This window comes from Melanerpes formicivorus, unplaced genomic scaffold (genome assembly GCF_026170545.1).
Source record: "Melanerpes formicivorus ecotype bairdi unplaced genomic scaffold, bMelFor1.0.p_v2 SCAF_7, whole genome shotgun sequence".
Classification (NCBI taxonomy): Eukaryota; Metazoa; Chordata; class Aves; order Piciformes; family Picidae; genus Melanerpes; species Melanerpes formicivorus.
The window spans coordinates 25,708,529-25,727,666 of NW_027142359.1; the positions used below are offsets into that span (position 1 = coordinate 25,708,529).

General features: G+C 40.9%; 1 protein-coding gene across 1 annotated transcript in view; it reads right to left on the reverse strand.

Annotated features, from left to right (window-relative positions):
- Window positions 1-19,138, reverse strand: part of KIFAP3 (kinesin associated protein 3) — a 77,676-nt gene that overhangs the window by 52,353 nt on the left and 6,185 nt on the right. Inside the window, exons 3-10 of the mRNA XM_068141519.1 lie at window positions 18,785-18,939; window positions 17,530-17,585; window positions 16,885-17,026; window positions 15,265-15,364; window positions 13,265-13,389; window positions 12,202-12,300; window positions 11,224-11,402; window positions 8,432-8,594 (exon numbers count right to left, since the gene is read on the reverse strand). Coding sequence (XP_067997620.1) covers window positions 8,432-8,594; window positions 11,224-11,402; window positions 12,202-12,300; window positions 13,265-13,389; window positions 15,265-15,364; window positions 16,885-17,026; window positions 17,530-17,585; window positions 18,785-18,939 — 1,019 coding nt within the window. The remainder of the gene's footprint in view (window positions 1-8,431; window positions 8,595-11,223; window positions 11,403-12,201; window positions 12,301-13,264; window positions 13,390-15,264; window positions 15,365-16,884; window positions 17,027-17,529; window positions 17,586-18,784; window positions 18,940-19,138) is intronic.

Genomic DNA, 19,138 nt, shown 5'->3' on the forward strand with positions numbered 1-19,138 from the left:
ACCATACACTGCAAAAACCAGAGATAAATCAGAAGTTCAGGTTAGAGACAAATTGGAGGCCATAGGATTATCCTGAAGGAAGAAGATAAAGTCAATCTTTTTTTCTCCACAAAGCATACAAGTGGAAATGAAGAGATGCTTCTTAGTTTGAATCAAACTAGGAAAACATCCACTTCCAAAACAAGTGGAAAAAATTCCATGCAAAGCTGTTCCTTTAGAAGTTTCCACCAAGCTACACAGATTGAATGCTACACAATTAAGCAGAGATTTATAGACTCTGCTTTTTTTGCCATATATGTACTATATGTCATTAAACTACAACAACTGCTCCAACTGCAGTTACTAGAAAATACTCAGACTTCTCTGCTCTAAAAGATCCCTTCCAATCTTCTTGTTTAGAATTCACTGGGACTGGAAATAGATGGAGGTTTTCCATGCTGGGGTTTTCCTGGCTCAGTGTGTGCACAACTCCACAGCAGAGCAACCTCAGCTCTAATGGATGGTATAGCTGTATTTCAACATGCTCTTGCTGAAAGGAGGAAAAAAAACCAATGCAGTATACTACCTTCCACTCTGAGAAAGGAATGGTTCACTGCATTGAAATGGGAACTGGTTGTGCCCATGCTTCAGAACTGATGAAGTACAAAGCTAAAGTTCAAATCCAAATGGTGGAGTTAAACATCGATTGAGCTTTTGAGTCTTCCAGACAGCAAGAATTAACCTCTGTATTATTCAAGAGACACTTGCTGTGCAAGCAGTAGCACAATCTTACTATAAAGTCCTGGCAGAAAGGTAAACAATTCAACTGCATTCTTCTTATTGTGAAAACATCACAGTTTTTTATTTAAAAGGTCATGTGCTGAGGATCTATAAGTTTCCCTGAGATCTGATTCTCTTCTGAAAAGAATAAATGGAGGCCCCAGCCTCAAATATTTTGCTTTAGAAAATGAGACTGTTCCAGTATGTAAAACTGTAACCCATCATGTAAAGTAGGATGTAATCCATCATGCAAAGAAGAGAAACTGGTTATACTGTATAGAGATATAGCAGCTCCATACTCACTATAGTGCAATAAATTTTTATGTTAGCATATTTCTTGCCCTATCAGCTCAAAAGGTCTGAAGACAGTACTATCAATTGACAGTTTTTTTAACTTAGCAGCTACAGACATGGGGACCTTCCTGGAGAAGATCATCTGAGGAACTCTTAGATAACTAGCAGAAACTTGTGAGTTAAGATGTTTCCACATTTCCAAAAGAGTAAGTAGATTGTAACCACCCCTCTTACATCTGAACTTGTAAAAGCCTCAGGATTTACGGGACTACTCCATCTGCAAAGTTGTTCCATGTGATCCTTTGAGACCATCCCTCTGCATGCAGGCTTCAATAGGGCTATGGAAAAGGCACTCCTCTGTCTCTTACCTTGGCCCTCATACAGACTTTATGAAGATGTTACCATAGATTAAGACTAGAAGTGCTCCACCCTTTCTTTATGGAGATTTTCCAAGAAACTAGAGCTGGTTGTTTCTGTTCTGTCATGCTTTAGGCACCCAAGTTATGCCCTGTAAAGCTTTCAGATGTCAACAGCTCATGAAGACGACTAGATTTACTTTTTACAGTTAAGTATTCATTTTCTCTTGCAATATGCAAAGAAACAATTAAAAGAATACAATTACACAATCACTTATTGTAAGCCCCACAGTAGAAATACTGGGTCAGGGGACCATTCCAATTCATCAGTTTGGTGAATTTCCAACAACAATTCTCTCATCTTTAGCTTGCTGCCATCTATCCACTCCCACCCTTACTGCTGCCATAAGCAGTTTATTTTCAGTCAACACTGGTGAATTTAATTTGTGCTACACCAAAATTTTCCTCTTCATTTAAAAAAAATAAAAAAAGCTAGAAACACTTATAGCTAAATACACACAGGCACTTGTGAGCAGCACATCACAGCAATGAGTGCTCGCTCAGCCAAACAGTCAAAGGCTGACTGCTCAACTTAGCAAGGATTCTCCTATAATAGCTACAAAATGGAAAAGCACTGTTTCCAACTCTGGACAGTGTATAAAGGAGCCAGTAAACTAAGACAACAGATTTAAAAAAAACCTGTTAGTTTCTTTAAAATATGATGTTAAGAGTTTCAGATCCTTTAGGAAGGAGGTTGACTTGCTGGAACGAGTCCAGAGAAGAGCAACAAAGTTGGTGAGGGGTTTGGAACACAAGCCCTACGAGGAGAGGCTGAGGGAGCTGGGGCTGCTTAGCCTGGAGAAGAGGAGACTCAGGGGTGACCTTATCACTCTCTACAACTACCTGAAAGGAGGTTGTAGACAGGCTGATGATGGTCTCTTCTCCCAGGCACCCAGTACCAGAACAAGAGGACACAGTCTCAGGCTGCGCCAGGGGAGGTTCAGGTTAGATATTAGGAAGAAGTTCTATACAGAAAGAGTGATTGCGCTATGGAATGGGTTGCCCGGGGAGGTGGTGGAGTCGCCGTCATTGAAGGTGTTCAGAAGGAGACTTGATGGGGTGCTTGGTGCCATGGGTTAGCTGTTTGGGTGGGTTGGATTGGTTGAAGGGTTGGACACGATGATCTTGAAGGTCTCTTCCAACCTGGTTTGGTTTATTCTAATAAAGGTTTAGTTTTATTCTCTTTCCTGATCATTCCCTACAATTTACCAGTAGTATGAACCAAAGATATGGTGAAGAATTTTGCCTTAAAGATAGCTGAGATTCTATTTCTGCTTCAAACATGATCTTAGTGATACTGACATCTTTCCACATTCTCTATGTCTCAACATCAGAAGTCAAGTTTTCTGTCATGGCACTAAATTTGGCTGTCTACTCTAGAGTTACACTATCTAAGTGCAGGGTTATAAAGCACATTGTGCACCCGCTGCTCTCCTTAAGTCTGCCTGCTAGGTTTATTTGCACTTCTAATAGGGATTTAGAAGTTGAATGCTGAAGAGAGATTTTTTCATTTGTATTGTGTTTCTTCTGGTCAGGTTTTTTGTTTGTTGTGTTGGGGGTTTTTTAAGCCTTGGCCATACTCACCACGAATGCTAAAAAAACTACCATTAAAACAAATCCCTTAATAATTACTGCTTTCCAACAGACTGGTCCCTGTAGTTGAACTGTTACTTAATGTGCTTCAGCCAGCCTCTTCTATAAAGGAATGGAGACACCTCAGGCAATATTCACACAACAAGTATTGGAACCAGCTGCTGCAGAATCACCTTAGGTAAAAAAGGTTTCTCCATTTAATTGGGAAAACAGAAGGAAGCATAAATTTTACTGCCATTAATAACTTCAAGCAATCCCGATATGACTTTACCTCACCCTGATGGCTAGACATGTGCTTTTTGTTAGGGTCTCTGCCACATCTGACCCCTATTGTTTGCTCACTTGATCAGGTAAGAAAATGTATGTTTCTTTATAGGATAAACGAGGCCTATTAAAGCCTGAAAAAACACTGCAGTAGCCTATAAGAAGCTCTATTTTTCAACAGATGTGTGAAGCTCCATAATAAGTTCATTACACAAAGGCCAAGTGAACTCATAAAGAGAACACATTGACTTTAAGCCGTCTTAAAAGAAACTTTCATAAAAGGAATAGAACATTAAAAACCCACAGCACTCCGTTAATTAGAGAGCAAAGTACTTCTTAGGTTTTTAAACAGCAGTCGACATACAAACCAGCTTGGCTGCACAATGTATCAGGAGCTGATTGTTAAGAAAGCCAACATAACAATCGTTGGGCAAGTCTTTGATTGCTCATTAAAGGACAGAAAATATCAGAGGAATTTCAGCAGTTTGCAGAAAAGATTTTAGATAATAAAACTCTCAAATTCTATCAATGAACCTAGTGAAGACAGACTCTTCATTGAAGACTAAATCAGACTCTCAAACTTACCCTCTGCTCTGACTACCTCCAGCTGCAATAAAGAACTCATTACAGAAAACTTTGACCTTTGGAGTTTGCGAGCTATTGCACAGTCCTTAGACTTCTACATAGTCCAGGTGGCTACCACTTCTCAGTGTGTTGATGCTAAACTTTGGAACACTGAGAAATTAACACTATCAGGCCAGGATGCTCAAATCAATAAGGTATATAGGTTTGATACACACTGCAAATGACAAAAGCAGACTATTGCTGCTTGGGACTGACCACACTATTTCATACACCAAACACTCATCTACTTGGCTGAATACAAATCCACAAGCCAATTTCCTTTCAGTCACTGTAATCTGTAGTGCAAAATCCACACCACCTAAAATGTTTGAGACTGAACACCTTGGACCCATGTAACACTTTCACAGCCGTATGCACAATCCTTCTGCACTCCATGTCCCATTTAGGCCCAACTTGTTACTGGTACTGTAATCTGCTCACTAACTGTGTTCAATCAGCCCTTGATTTTTAAAAGCTTTTTGAGCAACCAAGTGGAGCCACTTTACTCTGACACCCAAGCATAATGGGTGTCATTCTTTAAGCACAGCTTGCACTAGGAATTGAAAAGAAAATGACATTTCAAGATAATACACAACCAGTACACCTAAAAACCATCCAGCAGCTCAAATGGATGAACACACACATCATAGCAAAAATGTTTTTCCCTCAAACACAGCCTGACCTACTCCTTTTACCCTCTGAGCAGTAACACAGTTCCTCTGTAACAGCTTTTGCACCATCCCCTATCATTTATATCCTTTTGAGAGGAATAACTTACTCATGGGCAGACACAGAAATCCCAATACTGCCTGCCACACCCTCCCACTGACAGAAGCTGGCTCCTTCTGAACAGGGCTCCACCAAGGAGAGCTCACAGCCTGCCATAAGCCACGCCATAGCACTCGGCTGGTTCTGCAGTACAAGCTGCCCGTTGTTCTTATGGAGAATGAAGAACTATTTGTCTCACTTCACAAAGGCTAAGAAACCACTCAGACACAGCACAAAATAGCACCCTTATTAGAAGAATGTGCATCACAAGCTGTGCATATATTTAAGAGAGCTGTACTAAAAGTTTTGTATTTGGTTTGGACAGTTAACTGAAAAATAAAGTGGATTTGGTCCAAACAAGAAGTGAGGGGATTTTATTCTTCCTTGTAGACAATGTTTTGTTGTGTTTGCTGCCAGGGCATTTACTTTAGAAACTAATCACACAGCCAGCAGAATAATTATGAAAAATGGTAACATTTCCCTTCCATCCAACAGTGGAAGAGCATTCCCAGGAATAAAGGAAGGATGTGAATAAGCTTTTTTAAAGTTCAGCTATATGTTTCCCCCTTTCAGTGAGAATACTTTCCACAAGGAAATACACTGACCACCAAATTCCTCTGCTGTGCTTTACTTGAATCATGCCATGAAAAGGAAAATGAGAGTACTGTAAGAGTGAACCAAACCTCTACACAACAGTCTACAGCGTGGTGCTTATAAAGGGCATGTACTAAAACCCAGATCACTCTAAACATAATTTCTAAGTATTACAGCAAAGCCACCAGTACAAAAAAAATGTTCTCCACAGGGCCCTGATGACTCAACAGCTACAAGGTGTCTTTTGTCTTCAAGAACTGAAGTCACACAAATCAACAAAATCTTTTCTAATATGTCTTCAAGCCGCTTGTATGTGAAGAAGCTTCAACACAGCAGGCTATTCCTCACAAGCCTCCACAGCTCTGCTCCAGCTTCTGATCAAGTCTGAAGCCAAATTTCCCTCAGCTGCACCCAGTTCTTTGAGATTCAGAGCATAACAAAGGTCAGCTGTAGTTGATTAACTTGGGTGCCTGGAGGGTGCAAGAGGAGTCTTGTCATATACAATACTTTAGACTTGTGAAGAGAAGCCGCGAAAACTAGCAAGTGGTGTTGACTGGCAAAGCTACATGGGGAAGCAGGCATTGGCACTGTTAAAAAGAAAAGGCTAATTAAAATGGAAGCCAAGACTAAGCAGAATGTTTCATGGTGATATTTTCAACAGCAGCCTCAACACTGGAGTGAGAGAGAAAGAAGGAAGATGGTTCCTCTCCAATACAGCCATGCCATACTTGGTTTGTTCCTGATAGCATGGCTGAAGCCAGTCCATCTTCTCCACTTCCAGCCTCCACCTACGTTTGGGGTCTTCCTGCACCCAAGGCACTAAGCATCCCTTCCAGCACATCTTCCAGAACTGCAGACTGCAGCCTCCTCAGTGCTCAGCTTTAAACCACTGCCTGACAAATCCTATCCTTTAATTCTTTGCAATTTCAACTCTCCTCTTAAACACCTACTGCATAGCACACACAAATGTTAAATTTCAGTGGGCTGAGTCAACAAATGTGACCTCTTAGCATTAGGAACTGCATGGTAACTTGTCAACAGCTGTTGAGGTGTGTTAGCACTTTAAAGTGACCTGCAAATGCAAGCTGAAGGGTAGTGACTTGAATAATGTGTGTTTAATATCCAAGCAACCTGTATAAAAGGGGCATCTGGCACATGATTATTTTGTTATTAAGGCTGCAGGCTTCCCTGGGACAGGATGTACAAGGTAATGTACTTGAGGATTATTTGAATCACCACTATCAAGAAGAGTCTGGCAAATCACAGAGCTAGCTTAAGAGACGAAACCCAGACTGTATTCCTACCCACATTTTCTAACCAGCACATTGCAAAATAAGCAGTTCTACAGGGAGGAGTTAGGGCTAACAGCACATGCCTTTACACAACAAAAAAATAATAAAATTAAATAAAATCAAAATAAATCAAACACTTCCAAGTGAAGAAGAACCACCTGTGACAGGTGGTTCTGTGACCAGACAGTGAGGCTTCTGGAAGTACTTGCAGTACTTGCTGTAGATGACCTTAATAGCCACTTCAGGAACAGACAGCAATTTTAGCAGCCACTTCTAGGCTGAACAGCCTTCTACACAGTTCTACTTACAAATCTAAAAACATGGCATTTGAAATGAAATGATTTTTGTCTGATTCCCCTTTGGAATCAGAAAGCAGATACTTAACTGATTAGTGTAGTTGCACTAAACTAATTAAATAGGGAATTTCTGGGAGCAGTAATTGGTGTCACACCTCTGCTTGGCCTGACAAGCACCCAGAAGCCCTAGCCTTAGACTACAGCACTAGCTGCTTTACAAATAAAAGAAAGAGACAAGTTACTGCACCAAAAAGCTTACAGTCAGAAGCTGACCTAGACAGTTCCTCTCTCAAACAAGAGACAAATACACTTCCTGATCAGCTTCCACTTCTCAGTTCACTCCCAAATGACATTCTCTTGGGGAAGAAAGTACAAAGAACAGGAATTCCAAATGCCATTTTTCTTCTTCTACCTAGCTCAGCCCAGAGGAGGATACCAAGTGCACACATGGTTGTGGGGCAGAATGCATAGAAACCCCAGAGGATACATCAAATAGCTGTTATAATAACAACCAATAACATTGAAGTTTTCAAAGCAAGGGTAATGGCTTGTGTATTAAGCAGCAAAAAGGCCCTGGTGAAGTGGAATGCAAAACTGAGACAACAAACAATCCGAACTGACTCTACAAAGCCAGGAAAGAAAGTTCAGATCCACCGCTACATTCCACTGGTTCCAATCACATGTGGATACAGTGGCTGCATTGGATGTATCCCAAACTCAACATATCTCAGCTTCAACAATGTCTTGCATGAGTGTTTCATGCATTTAGGGCTCCACAATACAAGATCCTCAACTCTTACATAAAAATGAGCACTCAATTCTTATGGCTGAATCCTGCTAAACATTTGGTATAGCTACCAGAGCAGCCTTTAGATAGTATCAGCCAGAGAACACACAAAGGGAAATAAAAACTCCCTCCTGAGAACAATGGTATTAGACAATCCTCTGCTTTTTCCAAACTCCCTAATGCCTCCGTGGCTTTTCCCTATGGACAAAATTTCCCTTGCACCTGAAGTACTCACACAATCTTAACACATGTTACAGGCTGACAAGCTGAAAGTCTAAAAAAAGCTCAATCTACAATGCTGGGAAATGTTTGAACCCTGTATCTGGAGACCATCAAGATAACAAGAGGCAGCAGGTATATCAAGCTTCATAAAAAGGTAATTGGAAGGTACATCAGCTTCAATTCCATGAGGCTATTTTTCCTGTGTGCTCACCCCAAATTACAAGTGTCAGCTCACATGATTTTCAGGTAGATATCAAAGTTCTCTTTAAAGACCAGAAAACTCATTCAACAATTTAAGAGAACCTAAGAACAAAAATCTACTGGGAACCACATTATTTTAACCTTCCATTTAAAGCTCCATCTCCAAAGGTGACTTGAATGATAACAAGTTGGGGGTAGTGAGGAGGTTCGTTGTGAAAAAGGGTTATAACAACTTCTAGGCACACTAATACAGCCAGCTTCACTTTCCTTGATGAACTGTCTATATTATAAAAACAACAACAAAAAAAAACCAACCCATACCTAGAAGTGCAGTGAGTTTGGGAAGCAGACCAACTTGTACCATTTTATTTCTCAGGCCTGTATCAAAGGAGAGATTTAGTAAGAGTCGAAGAGTGATGTTCAGCAGGTCTTCATGTTCACAGGGTACCATTTTCACCAGTTTTTCAACAATATCCATTTCAACCTGTATATCAAGAAAAATAGAAGTCCATAATCCATCAAAACTTAGCTTTATCTTCCATGTGAAAGCCTCCTCAGCTTTTAATGTATTCACATGCATGTGTATGCAAATACATATCCAATTTGTACCCATAGTAAGTGACTTTCACTGCATTTTCATATGAAGCAGCTTTGCTTAAGTCTTTGTGGTTAAAGCTTTCTAGACTGGGTTACTGGGTAATGTTGATTAAAATAGTTTTTGAATCCAACAGTTCAAATGTCTTGGAAATGTTCCTCACAGTTGGAATACTGCAAGAATGTGGTCAAGACATCACTTTCACGACTAGATTGGGAGGAGCAACTTATGTAAACTTAAACACAGGCAACCCTGGAGCAACTGACATTAGAGTCAAAGAGATACCCAATGAAGACAGACAGAAAATTGGCATCCTAAAGAATTTTAGACCTTTCATTATGAATTTCAAATGAACCCCTAGACAGAACATTGCATGTGCACTCCGAAGAGGCATGCCATCCTCTATGTTAATTTAATGAAAGCATGAAAGTCATCTTGAAACATGTATCACTTTCAAATTAAAAAGTGGAATCCAGGAACTGAGAAGTGGTATCAGTTCCTGAGATCGTGTTCCCTTTACCAGCCAGAGGAGACATCTGAGCACTGACTGGCAAGACTTCAGAAAGTTTTTGTCATCTTTTAAGTAACATTTCTCTGCTTTTATTTGACATAATCTTTTGAATGCATTCGTTTTTCGTTTCCCAGAACTTTCTTTGGCTAAAAGGAGGCACATAAAATTACTTTGCATTCTTCAAACTTCTGCATGTATGTAACTAGCCTTCCAGTTATAAATAGACACAGAGTGAACATGAAGAAACTACAGCTCTCCCCACACAGCATAGTGCAATAATCAAACAACTGACTGGATACCTTTGATCAAAACCAAACAGAGAGCAGTAAGTCCCACTTCACTGCTTTGAATTTAATATGGCACTTGAGTACCAAAGGAAAGAATGTGCTATAAATATACATGAATTATTCAGTTTTACTTAGAATCAGGCACTGCACAACTAATCTTAGTTCATTTTTTTGTCATTGCCTGATACAAATATTAGAACACCTTCTTCTTCACTGGTATCTTTCCTTAATACCACTGTGGAGAAAAAAGTATCATCTTTATCAGTAGTAAGAATTGCTCAGACAGCTGACCTCAAGCTTTTTCAAGTCTTCTCAAATTTGTTCAAACACTCTAGAATACAATAAATTCAGCATTTTTTTTTTCATCTGTTTTTGCACCACATCAAACAACGTGTGCCAGCAAATCAGTGGGCTGGAGAGCTAATCCTTATTTTCCTAATAAGGTCCTTCAAGACACTACAAAAGTATAAACTAAATCAATGACCAATCTCACCTAATAAACAGTCCACATTTCCCCCAAAATGCATGCTTGGTGCTTGATTTTTGTTAAGAAACAGGATACTTCTATATAAATAGGGAAGATATCTTGTCTGCAGTGTTCCGTGCATATGCATGAGAATGACAGTCCCAGTAAAAGAGATGCAATTAATTTCCCATTGCATTTACACAAATATTTTCACCTCACAACCTAAATGTAACATTAATCTCAGATTACCTCTTGGATAAGGAAAATGTATGGTTTTCATTTAACAAATTGGCATACAGGCATAGAAGTGAAGGCATGTAATTATTAAAAGCCATTCAGATACCGCTGAAGGAGACACCTGGCTAGAGCTGAAAATCACAAAAGCAACAATGCTACAACTTCAGAAGTTTGAAACTTCACCTAAAAAAAGATTATGGGGGGGAGGAGGTAAAGTTTCCCCCAGTTCTTAGGCATATTGCTCTCTACAACTACCTGAAGGGAGGTTGTAGATAGGTAGAGGTTGGTCTCTTCTCCCAGGCAACCAGTACCAGAACAAGAGAACACAGTCTCAAGATGCACCAGGGGAGGTTTAGGCTGGAGGTTAGGAAGAAATTCTACACAGAGAGTGATTGCCCATTGGAATGGGCTGCCCAGGGAGGTGGTAGAGTCACCATCATTGGCAGTGTTTAGGAGGAGACTTGATAGGGTGCTTGGTTGCATGGTTTAGTTGATTAGGTAGTGTTGGATGATAGGCTGGACACGATCTTGAAGGTCTCTTCCAACCTGGTTTATGCTATGCTATTCTATCAATGGAAAAGGACCTGTTGCAAGATGCCAAGAAAATGAACCTGACTAAGAAATAGGTAAATCAGTCTAGCAAACTGTAGAAGGAAAATTACCTTTTCCCAAGACATGGCAGAGACAATCAAAAGAGTCTAGTTTGGGAGACAGCTCACAGGTATCTCCAGAGTATAACACAACTCTGAGGTGCTGAGTTCAAACTTCAGAATTTCAGTTACTGTATTTTGAGCTAGCTTCACTGTTTGGGAAGAAAATCATTCAAAATATTTTGCAATATGTCACGGCTAGATATTGTAATCCTTTTCTTTTACTCATTTTACTAATAACGAAAGAGGATAATTATTGCTATGAATGTTTAGGGTGGGGACTGGGATGTCACCCTCTTCTCTCTAACCACACAAAGTTTTCAGAGTCCACGCCTTTCCAGCATTGAAGCAGTGCTATGAGCCTTACCATATCATTTTTGTTCTCCATAAAAATGCTGAGTTTCTTCAAGAAAGATACAACCAGGATAAGCAGCTCAAAATTATCACGGTCCAGTGCTTTCACTAACATATGGACAATATTCTTGTTTCTCATCTTCAGCTCAGTGCGAGTGTCCTCAGCAAGATTCAGGAGCAGGTAAAGTGCAACTAACAAAGTCCAATAAAAATCATGCCAACAGATCAAAGACAACAGAACTAAACAAGTCTCTATACACACATTAAGAGCTCACGACAAGACTTTCAGAGGCATTCTGCTCCTTCCAAAATGCCTTTACAAGGAAATGGACTATGAATGCTTTTTATTCCTGCTTAAAAAGATTAATTCTAAGAGTGGCTTTGGAATAATAATTAAAAAAAAACCCAAAACCAACCCCAAAAAACAACCCCCAACAACAAAACAGACAACAAACCAACCAACCTACCCATAGAATCAAAACACCCCAACAATTATCCCTAGAGACTTTTTATCCCTTTTTTTTTTTACCCCTTATCAATTCCAATGGGAGCCATTAAAAGCCCTTCTCAGGAAAGCTTTGCCACTCAGATCATTTCAATCTAACTTTAAGTGCTTTTCAGTAGAAAACCTGAGTGTAAAAGCTATTCAGCTTGGGTCAGATACAGGTTAGGTTATGCTATGTTAAAAAAATTCAAATCAAATGTACCAAACCAAAATACCCAACTCCACCCAAACCAATATCATGAGCAAAGAAAAGTTAAATGGATCACTTTTGCTATTTTTCATCTAAGACTGACAGATCACTTTAAAAATTGTTAGTGCACTGTCAAACAACCTCATTAAGTACTCCTCCCTTGTTCTTTGCAGCACTCTTCTATATTCATCAGCACACTGAATATATTTAAGACACCCTGGTTATAATATGTGTCCACTAGAACCCTCTACCCACACGCACCAACAAGGAAATAATTCACTGTTCAGATCTGGTACCTCTGAGTAGCTGCTCCTGCTTGACAACCAACCCTTGGTATTTCTTATAAGTTTTCTCATAGTCCTTTTTGAGAGTTTGATTTTCAGGATCTTCATCACGTAAACAGCAGAAGTTAAGGAGTTTGGATAAAAGTTATACTGTTTTGATGACAATTGTCCTCAAAGGTGTTATTCAAACACTACATCTATGGAACAGGCAAGTGTAAAGACACTGCCTCAGCAAACAGCTTGCTACACCTGTAATCTACAGCATCCTTTTTTCCTCCTCCTAGTCTTGGATGTATTGTATCATAATACTCAGCAAAAACATTCCTAAGACATCACTAGCTGCATCAGGGGAGGTTTAGGCTGGATGTTAGGAAGAAGCTCTTCACAGAAAGAGTGACTGGCCATTGGAATGGGCTGCCCAGGGGTGGTGGAAATAACCATCACTGGAGGTGTTTAGGGAGAGACTAGATGAGGTACGTAGTTTAGTTGATTAGATGGTGTTGGGTGATAGGTTGGACTTGATGATCTCAAAGGTCTTTTCCAACCTGGTTAATTCTATTCTGTTCTCTTCTACTTCTAATAAAATAAAACTTTCCCCCCCACCTTGCTTTAGAATAGAATACATAGAATAAACCAGGTTGGAAGAGACCTTCAAGATCGTGTCCAACCCATCAACCAACCCAACCCACCTAAACAACTAAATCATGGCACCAAGTAACCCATCAAGTCTCCTCCTGAACACCTCCAATGATGGGGACTCCACCACCTCCCCGGGCAGCCCATTCCAATGGGCAATCACTCTCTCTGTATAGAACTTCTTCCTAACATCCAACCTAAACCTCCCCTGGCACAGCCTGTTCTGGTACTCTTGTTCTGGTACTGCAGCTTCAGCTTAACATCTTCAGCAGCCCAAACTTCTCACTCTTGGTATTTTTCATACCTGCTGTTATATTTTGCACTTTGTAGTACATTCTACTGTTTTCAGAGAGGTTGCTATATCCTTACCTCATATAACTCAACAGCTATCAGGAAGAGTTAGAAACCATCGACCTATCCCAGTATTTCCAAAGGATATCAGCTTTCTTCTTTTTAGCAAGTTCTTCCTGCCAAAGCTCGTGTCTCTTCAGTTCATGGTCTATGATATTCATGCAGAGAGCTCCAATTTTGTAGTGTGTGATTATTCCATGAAATTGAGAAAAACTACATTGAAGGGGGAAAAAGAAATTAAAATCTGTGAGACAAAAAATGAATGCAAACAACTCCAGATTTATTTTGACATCTATGGCAGCAACATCCTAAAACTGCACCATGTGAAGTATTAAAAATGTTATTTACTCTATGTCCCATTATAAAACTTGTCTATACACACATTATTTCAAAACAAATGCAATTCCTGAGAACATGACTATTTTTTCCAAACTTGTAGAAGAACAAGCAACAGTTTGTTGTTCCAAGTCAAAATAAAAGCATATCCCTGTTTCCATATGTAAGGGAAAGTGTTTTCCAGTCAGCCCACTTTTTCTATTTTAAGTGCTTCAGAGGACCCTCTACTCACCAGAAATAAAACACAGGTCTAAAATCAAGTTGCAATGGAAATTCTACTTAAGCTATTTCTAAGCAGTGTATGCTGAAACACTGACAGATCTAAATAAGAGAATACATATTGAATACATAGAGTAAACCAGGTTGGAAGAGACCTTCAAGATCATTGCGTCCAACCCATCAACCAATCCAACCCACCTAAACAACTAACCCATGGCACCAAGCACCCCATCAAGTCTCCTTCTCAACACCTCCCATTATGGTGACTCCACCACCTCACCAGGCAGCCCATTCCAATGGGCAATCACTCTCTCTCTATAGAACTTCTTCCTAACGTCCAACCTAAACCTCCCCTGGTGCAGCTTGAGACTGTGTCCTCTTGGTCTGGTACTGGCTGCCTGGGAGAAGAGACCAACATCCGCCTGTCTACAACCTCCCTTCAGGTAGTTGTAGAGAGCAATAAGGTCACCCCTGAGACTCCTCCTCTCCAGGCTAAGCAACCCCAGCTCCCTCAGTCTCTCCTCATAGGGCTTGTGTTCCAAACCCCTCAACAACTTCATTGCTCTTCTCTGGACTCGTTCCAGCAAGTCAACATCCTTCCTAAACTGAGGGGCCCAGAACTGGACACAGTACTCGAGGTGCGGCCTAACCAGTGCAGTGTACAGGGGCACCAATGACCTCCCTGCTCCTGCTGGCCACACTGTTCCTGATACAGGCCAGGATGCCATTGGCCCTCCTGGCCACCTGGGCACACTGCAGGCTCATGTTCAGCCTACCATCGACCAGTACCCCCAGGTCCCTCTCTGCCTGGCTGCTCTCCAGCCACTCAGACCCCAGCCTGTAGCTCTGCATGGGGTTGTTGTGGCCAATGTGCAGAACCCGGCACTTGGATGTGTTAAATCTCATGCCATTGGACTCTGCCCATCTGTCCAGCCTGTCGAGGTCCCTCTGCAGAGCCTCTCTACCCTCCAGCAGATCAACTCCTGCCTCTAGCTTGGTGTCGTCCACAAATTTACTGATGCCCTCATCCAGATCATCAATAAAGATGTTAAAAAGCATGGGGCCCAGCACTGGTCCTTGGGGCACACCACTAGTGACTGGCCACCAGCTAGATGTGGCACCATTCACCACCACTCTCTGGGCTAGGCCCTCCAGCCAGTTCCTAACCCAATGCAGTGCGCTCCCATCCAAGCCATGGGCTGACAGCTTGGCCAGGAGTTTGCTATGGGGGACGGTGTCAAAGACTTACTCCAGTTTTGAATACAGCTTCTTCCCTGCAGGAACACTGACGGTTGCAGCTCAGCCTATAAGCTATGGGTCAGAATCCTTACTGGTTTCTTCCCAGCTCTATTACACACTGTTTCACCACACAGGTTCTTTTTGTGCCTCAGTTTTGTCATTCACAACAAGTGTGTTCCCAAATTTTTCGCCTGTTTCAGTGAGGCTTTGTAGTGCAATGCAGAAAACAAATTAAAAGCCACTAAGCAGAGAAGTTCCTTACCTCTGTATAGCACAGAGAAACTCTGCACCCACCTTGAAAAGCAGAAGAAAATATAAATGATGTTGGTAGCAAGCTCCACACTTTGTTTCCAGTCTTCCCTCAGAACTCTTGCCAATGCACCCAGGACAGTTTCTGAAATGAAACAGAATTTAGATGATCATCAGCATGTCACCTCCCTCCTTTTGTCCTACCAGACTCACAATTTGGATACACCTTCTCCTACATCTCTCAGTTTTCTAATGGCAGGTTTTCAGAGGTATCCCACTTTCAAGGTGCAACACTGCTCACAAGGTCTGTTTGGAGATGGTACTAAAATACAGAGTAACCTGGTCATCCAGGCACAAACATTAAGAGGCAACATGCAAGAAAACTGCAACTAAGGTCACCTTAAAACCTCCACTAACATTAACATCTCATGGCCTTTGTCAGCCATATGCTCCATACTACACTGTGACCTCTACCTAGAACATCAGCATTTTCATTTCAAAATCCCCTTTCAATTCTACCATGACAACTCATCCACTTCATTTTTCTTCCCAGTGGCAACTTTGTATTAGTAATTTGGTTTGCGCTTCTTTTTGTTATACTTCAGCTTACTTCTCCTCTCTTTTCTATTCATTTTCCCCTACCTGGTCCCTCTTCACAATACCATGTTACACAATCAGAATGAGAAAAGCAGCAACTGGCAATTTCAAGCACTAGAATATTCCCAACTACTCATGGGGACAAGCCATTATTTGGCAGCTTACTGTTCCACTCCCATTCCAATTCTTACAATAATCTTGCTTGCTGACAGTGCAGGTAGGTAGAGTACACACTGGGGTCATCACTTACTTGAGGAACATGGAGGTAATAAGGGCTCAGTGAAAAGACAAAGAAGGCATACAAAAAATTAGCTAAATTAACAAGATATGAACCTACCATCACTTTTTGGCAGTCTGGTTTGGATCACCCTTGTCTTTTGCTTGCCTGACACCTTTACAGACCTTCATGCCCTCAGAGGGCAATGGGAAATATGGGAATGTATATACATGTACACCTTTGTATTTGCACAAACTATTCCACGCTGGTGCAGCTCTCAAAATGCACATGGCACAACACATACATAAGCAGACACATCATACTGTGCATTCTGATATCATTTTAAAATGGATCCAGGTAAGCAGAAAGAGTATAGTGTGCTAGTGAAACACTTTGGTAATCCATCCACACGGGCAGTTGGAGTTGCCCATTCCAGAGCTATTTTGGTCTTGGTCATGTCTTTGGGAACATATACTTATTGTCAGCCTGCAAATCCCATTTTCAGATCCTGATGCATCCAGGATGCAACTTTGCATTCTCTTGTCTCCAGCAGCACTGCCACCTGAATTTCATTTAGTATGACAACTAGACAGAAAAAAATAAAAGAGCTGAAGCCTACTGAGGCTAGAAAGATTTCTGTGTTAGGCCCACCTAAGAACATCCTAAGGAGCATCCTTTTGGAGAGAGATCCAACTGGGCTTTGACAGACAGCCTATTATGTATTGAGAAAAGAAGCCTAGCAAACTAGAGTAAATCCCAAACTGATGGTGAACTACATTTCCCCTAAAAAGAAAGCACCACAAACAAGCTGCACAGCATTAAGAGAAGCTACCATTGGGTTTGAAAGTTACCATTGATAAGCAGTTCTTCCAAATTGTCAGGATTCCTAGCCAGCTGCAGGACAAGGGCAGAGCCACGCACCTTGTCAGGAATGTCCTCATAGAGTAACTCAATGTACTCATCCAAGTCATTGATATTGGCAACTTCATCAATCTGAAGGCAGCCATACAGCAGGGGATGCACAGAGAAAGAGAGATGTCAACTCAAGACAATCATGACGTTGTTCAGTTGCAAGACAAAAGAGTGCACAGCTTTGAGTTAAGATCTTAGGGGAAAACAAAATACAAGGGGGGGAAGTAAATAAATCAACACATTCAGAACCACTGCCAATGAACACCAGGGAATCCAAGAAGATTTAATTACAAAAAACAAAGGATACACAGACACAACTCCCTGTGTCCTGTCCGACGTTCCAGACCTCACTTGCTGTCCTGCTGTGTGCTATAGTTGGAGGGGGAAGTATGCAAGTCAAATATTTTACCCTTTATGGAGATGGTTTTTATTCCATTGGGTATATTTCCAAACCAATTCTTTTGTTGTTTTGTTAAAAAACCCAACCAACAGATTTTAGCATTTCCTCTCCTCACCCCCCTTATATAACTGCTTACTTAAGAAGGAACTGGGCTTTGCATTTCCCTTCTAACACCAATATTTACCTCCATTCCTTCAAATGGGGGTGGATCTTTTGGCTTACTGGCTTTCTCTTTCTTTTCTATAAAGAAAAAGATATGGTTGTAGTTAAGTTATGCATATTCAGAGACACACAAAAAAAATCACCATACCCAGTAGTTTCATAGTAAACATTCCAGCTAAATCAAGGCCAAAGTCCTTTTATGTTCAGCTGACCTGTCAGCCTAACAGCTAAGGTGTGTCAGGTTTCTGAAGCTGAACAGCCTACAGGGAGTAAAATAAACCCTTGGATGCCTTTTGACTCCTCAGATTAAATGACCAGTTACAGTCCAGTCAGCAGGAGACAGAGGGTTAAAAACCTTAGTGCAAGCCCAGAGTGACAAAACTCACTTCCACAGTGAGGTACCTTAGCAGCTCTGATTCTGCTTATACACTGTGGCCAAGCTGCCCTGGGATATACCAAATGCATACATACAGAATAAAAGAGGGTAAAACATCCAAAGCAGTTCCAATCAAAGCAATAAAAAGCATATAAATAACAATATTTATTTTTAACTCATCCCATTAAGAAAAGTATCCAACTTGAGAAGAAAGCTTACCAGAATTCATGATTGCAAGAAACCCTGCTAACCACAAGGTAATGCGGGATCAGATGTTAAATATGAAATTTTACCCTGAGAAGGAAGTTCAAGATGAACTTAAGACATACATGGTAGCAGAAAAATGCTTTGTAGAGCAGAGAGTTACTGATCCCAGTAACTTGTAAACTAGGAACTTCAAAAGAGAAGGGAACTACCAGCAGCTGTCTGCTATACTGTACCAAAGCTTGTCAGATTCTGAAACTCCTCACTCCAGAGAGCACAAATTAAGCCTAGGCACTCTATCCACCCTTGCAACAGGTATGACTGAGATCTTTCTAGGAAGATCCTCGTACAGTCTTTTGATGCAAGTGCATATGCTGTAAGAAGAGGCTGCATCAAAGAGGATTCTGTACCTCTCATGTCCTGCTAAAGCATAAGCCAGCTAGGAAGATATCAATACTAACTTCCACTAGCCCAAAAAAGTAACCTCTGGTTGTTAAAAAGACAATCCCGCCAAATCTCACACCAAGATTGTAATTTTTTCTAAGTGACATTCAGCTATAGGTTGTCCCCATCCCCATTATCTCTAAAGAATTCATACATCAAGCAAGTTAGAGCCCCAGCTAGAAAAACCTCAGACAACAGTTACTGAACATTAAAGCAGCCCAGTCCCAAGCTACTTTGCTCCTGTGTTATTTACCTTTTCCTGCTGAGGCATCTCTCCGGTTCTGTAGGTAGTACAGCAGCTGTTCTACTTCTGCAAGTTTGGAAGGGTGAATGAGCTTGCATTCTTCAACCACCTTTCGAGCCAGGGAAGCAATGTCTGTATTTGCATTAAGACTCTTTAGCCGAATGCTGCAACACAGAAAGGTCTCTTATAGTGTTTAAATGTTTGTATTTTCAGTCCTTTCATTAATGTTTCCAGAGTCATGAATTTCTTGAAGCAGAAGTGATCCTGACACTCTCAGTGCCTGTGCCATGGCTTACAAAGGTAATGTCAAAGCAGTGGCTTTCTACAACTCCAAACAATAAATAACTCTCCATCAGCTGACAA